Genomic DNA, 4,769 nt, shown 5'->3' on the forward strand with positions numbered 1-4,769 from the left:
TCTCCTCATCTTCATTTGTGTTCCGAAGATGAACAAAAGTCTTACGGGTTTGGAACGACACGAGGGTCAGTGATTAATGACGGAACTTTCTTTTTTGGGTGAACCCTTTAAGCAAAACGTTTCAATCTTTCGAGACAAATTGGACTCGTATCTCAATCCTTGCTAAAAGTTCAAGGTGACAACAGAAATAACACAAACTGAAGGGTGCTCATTCCTGCTCTTGTATATTGCCATTTTGATCCGACTTTACACACTTCTAAGTTTCTGCTGAAGCCCAAGTGCTCAATTACCCGCTTTAGGAGAGTTTAATTAGAGATGCGGCTAAACATCGGCATTCTTTTCAAGCACGGTCAGGAAATACATGGAAATACATTACAATGACAAAACTTAGACTGACATACAGTAGGCCTACATAGTATTAGTGTTTTATGAGTAGCTCAGTACTTACCTCACATTTGCACCATCTTTAGTGTATTTTTACACATCGACCTACCTTCTTTGTGCAGTACCTGTATGATGAAGTCAACATGAAATCAAACAAATCAAATTTAGTCTTAATACACATCCTTGCTCATACTGTGAATGTGAAAATTGCATTCCTAGCAAAATAAGCAAATACATGACATACGGGAATTTTCATGCTGCTAACAAGTTACAGAATATGAACAACCTAAAATCTTTATAGCAACTTTACTTAGAAGCTTTGGGAACACTTTAGTTTAGAGAGCAATTCTCACTTGCTTATTAGCGGGCATATTACTAGCATACTGGCCAATTATTAGTACTTAGAAAGCACATATTAATGCCTTGTTCTACATGCTTATACCTAAACTTAACCACTTACTATTAATAAACGGCAAATTTACAGTTTATTGAGGCAAAGGTCATAGTTAATAGTGAGAATTAGTCCCCAAACTAATGTGCGACCTAAACGTTTTACCAAAAGTTTCACTATTCAATGTTGTTTAACAAAAAATACATAAATACATAAACATTTATATACAGATCTGATTTTATTCAGAAACAGAAAACCGGCGTCCTAAAAACCCACTGCCAACTACAGAGAGAACCCCGACATTTTCTCTACCGTTAGGCAATCTGGTTTCACATCTCATAAGCGCATAAAAAGTTGAAGAAATAGGCGACGCGTTGGATCGGAACTGTAGCCGCCACACCGAGCGGGATGCTTCCCGCCACCGAATATTCAGATTAGCCCCCGATGTAACTTTAATCTGAAATGATCCTAAACGTCAGTATTTGCCGACCTTGTTAGGTAAGCACGCTTTCTTCTTTTTGTCAGCAATGATAAATGCAAGGTGAGGGCTGTTTTTGTTCCCTACAGTTTGATTTTGTGTGTTCCTAAAGCTCTGGCCCAGTTCTCCCTTATCCTCAGCCCTCCCTCTCTTTGTTCTTTTTATATCAACATGACTGAACTGGTTGAACGATCGTAAAGTTTCCTTTATTTTGATATCGCGGCAGAAATCTTTTTGGCACATTCTGTAAGTGTTAATTAATCGATCTGTAAGATAATTACATAAATGGTTATCCCCTGACGCTTAATTTAGTCAAAGGCTTCGGGATACGTGTCATCTGGGACGCAAGACTACAGTTATCTCATTATCTCTCATTCTATCTTTGTTGTGAGAACATGACGAAATGGAAAGTGACGGATATTTGATAAGAGGTTATGTATGGCAGTCGGATAGACGTCTCACCTCGCAAACGTATCTTCCTGATGTAAACGGCCCTTGAAACGCCGTCTGATTTATAAGGCTCTGAGAAAGATGCTGTAAACACTTTACAGATTGGGGAATAAAACGCGCCGCGAGTCAAATCGAGGCTATAAATGTCCGTTGGATGTACGCATCATAGAAAAGCTTTACCAACTTCTCTATTGTTTTATTTAAGGTTTATAAAAACTGTAAAAATAGCTAATCCATCAACGTAACAGGCATCTTTTCGGTCTCTACGATTTAGGTTGTCGAATAAATGGCCTTCGATGAGCGTGAGCATTGGTTCGTTAGGTGCTGGTTGTTCAGAGTCGTTTGTCTTACACTAGCTGTGTAGTTTCCCCTCCATCTGTAAATGCAACGTAACCGAGTGGTGTTAAGCAAGCTATGAGGACAAAGAAACCAGCTCCATGGAAACAGAGTGCTCAAGAAGTGAACCGTATGTCACCCCGCCTGAGGGGGAAATGATCCTGAAACGCACACTCGCGTCCTTATCAGAACACATCTCTTAACACGATCTCTGGCTTTACAGAATCATAATTTGTTGTAGCTACCCCAGAGGCTACTAATAAGTACATACACAAATAAATATCACAAACAATCTTTAGATATGGACACAGCGGGACAGAACATCAGGTAGATAGAACGCAGATAGATAGATAGAAAGATGTTATGCTTTCTATATACCAACCAACTTTATAACCAAAGCCAACTGTAGGCTCTGTCTTGAATCTTCTATTAAGACACAAGTCTGCCAAAAATCCAGAGTATGTTAAACTCCACACACAAAACCACACAATAAATACAGAGAGAAAAGAAAGGAACGTGACTCACAGAAGGAACAGTGCTTCTACGATCTGGATTTATTCCATGTGCTTTGCAAGAATATAAATAAAGACCAAACTTACAAAATCTGTGTGCTGGACGCCCAAGCCTATCTACACATATGTTAGTCAGCAATGATGTCACAAATCCACCCGTCGCTCAAACCGTTGTTTTGTTTTAATGTGTTGCACTTTGACCTGCCAAATTTGGTACCTTGTTTACCAATGCAATTTATTCGATTTTTTTTCTCTCATTCTTTATACATGTTTTTTTTCCTTTGTTTTTTTAATTACATATATGAACAATGAGTCAACAAAATATTTATTTACAGAACTGTGGCAAAATTCTACAGTGACAATGAGTGAAAATAAGACATCTGTTTTTATATTTTCATCTGAAACGCAAGTGGAGCCATCCGGACGTTCGCACGTCCTCCGTAGTACTAGAATAATCTTTTTTGTTTTCTCGAATGGCTGCGTATTCGAGCTCGACGCGTCATATAAAAATAATGTAACGTTAAGACGACATCAGACGAGAATTGCACGATAAGAATAATACTTAGAATAATTGTAAATATTACAGTAATGGTAATATAGTTCTCTATTAAACAGTAAAATTCCTTGCCAATATATGAATATTAATCTGCATGGCGTGGCCAATTACGTCAACAACCGCTCCGTAGTGACTTTGGCACGAGACGTGTCCATTTCGTGGTTGTCCAGTGCAATGAGTCCATTCACATTGTGCATATTCATATTTGTACATCAATAACCACAAACAAACAAAATAAACAAAAGAAGAAAGAAACAAAGAAAACAGAAAAGAAAAAAAAAATACAGCAATTCATGTAAATGTCCATTTTTATCCCAGTCCAGACATGCCATGGTATTTTGGACAAGATATTCGGTGAAAAGTCAGTGTAGTGCGTCCGAGTCGCCGCAGCGACAGTCTTTCCAAAGTTCGTCCTTCAGACCGCGATTCGAATCGCTGCCTCTTGAAAAGTGTACATTCCAATTCCACAGTCTCCTCCTATTGTTTTTTTATGCAGTGTGTGTGTGTGCGCGGGTGCATGCGAGTGTTTTGTTAAAAGGCCACGGGTCCACGTCGGCGGTCCTTGTAGCGTACGCCAAGTCCCAGGCGAAAAAGTCCTTGTGCGAATCCTTACACGTGCGATACGAGAGGCTCCGGTGACGCTTTTAGGTTCTGTATTTGCGGTCCGTTTTTGCAATGCATGTGAGAGTGAGGGTCCATGTTAGGGGCAGGCTACATTCTCTGAATTCCACTGTAATAGACATGGGCGTCCGCCATTGCCCTGTGAATGAAATCACATCACTTATCCAAAGTGTCCATCAAAAAAAAGCCCCCCATTCTCCAGTTCACATGGACTGCATGCTTTCCATCAACTACACTGCATGTCTCAGGACTGGCTCGGGTTTTCGTTCATAGGCAAAACCAAAAAAAGGGAGAGAAAGAAAATACGACGGAAAAAAATCTCGGAAAGTAAGGAACGCGCGCAATTCCAGAGACAATTTTTGGCGAGTGTCTCGTCGTAAAGCAATCCTTCGTTATACGCTATCTGACAAACTTCTGCGTCCACCATTTAGTTTTATGCTTTGACTGACTAGAACGAGCTCGTAAATTGTGTGCCGTTTAAGAAAAAACTAAAAAAATCTCCCCTAATTAAGGAAATTTAAATTGCAGCAGATTTTTTCTCTCTCTCTCTCTCTCTGACAAGCGCTGGTACTACAAATTAAAACTACGAGACAAAAGAAACAACACAAGCAAAATGTCCTCAGTGTGAAGTCCAATCTCCGCTTCTATGCCAGCCGTTTCGGATGCTCCACCTCGCAAAAATCTCTCCGTTTCCCTCCCGCCTCGCTAACCCTACACTGTCTAGTCAGAAAGAAAGAAAGAAAGAAGGAAAGAGAAAATCCCGACTCTAAAAACAACATGTGTGTTTATAAGGCTTGTAGCAGCATTACGGTTTTAAGTTGTCATTCAAGCAGTCGAGGGGGGCAGTGGGGAAAGGCTGAAGAGGCGCTTCCCAAAGAAGCCGAGGAAAGAATAGCGAGGAACGGAGGGAAGGAGAAATCAAAAAAGGTGAGGGGGTAAAACTGAATGAAAAACAACCGCTTGCAACACTTTTTTGTGTGTTTTGGAGGAGGATCGGCAGCGTGGCGGCCCCGAGGGCTGAGCGGGATCTTCCCGTATCGT

The 4,769-nt window shown here is 40.4% G+C and overlaps 1 protein-coding gene across 5 annotated transcripts in view; it reads right to left on the reverse strand.

Annotated features, from left to right (window-relative positions):
* Positions 1-3,605: 3,605 nt before the first annotated feature.
* The window catches only part of anks1b (ankyrin repeat and sterile alpha motif domain containing 1B), a 207,248-nt gene continuing 206,084 nt past the window's right edge, over positions 3,606-4,769 (reverse strand). For all 5 annotated transcript variants that reach the window (XM_016278922.1, XM_016278944.1, XM_016278938.1 and 2 more), the window contains one exon: positions 3,606-3,867. In XM_016278922.1, the coding sequence (XP_016134408.1) occupies positions 3,819-3,867 (49 nt within the window). In that variant the 3' untranslated portion in view covers positions 3,606-3,818. The remainder of the gene's footprint in view (positions 3,868-4,769) is intronic.

The sequence above is a fragment of the Sinocyclocheilus grahami genome, unplaced genomic scaffold (assembly GCF_001515645.1).
Source record: "Sinocyclocheilus grahami isolate Dianchi unplaced genomic scaffold, SAMN03320097.WGS_v1.1 scaffold8.1, whole genome shotgun sequence".
NCBI classification, from domain to species: Eukaryota; Metazoa; Chordata; class Actinopteri; order Cypriniformes; family Cyprinidae; genus Sinocyclocheilus; species Sinocyclocheilus grahami.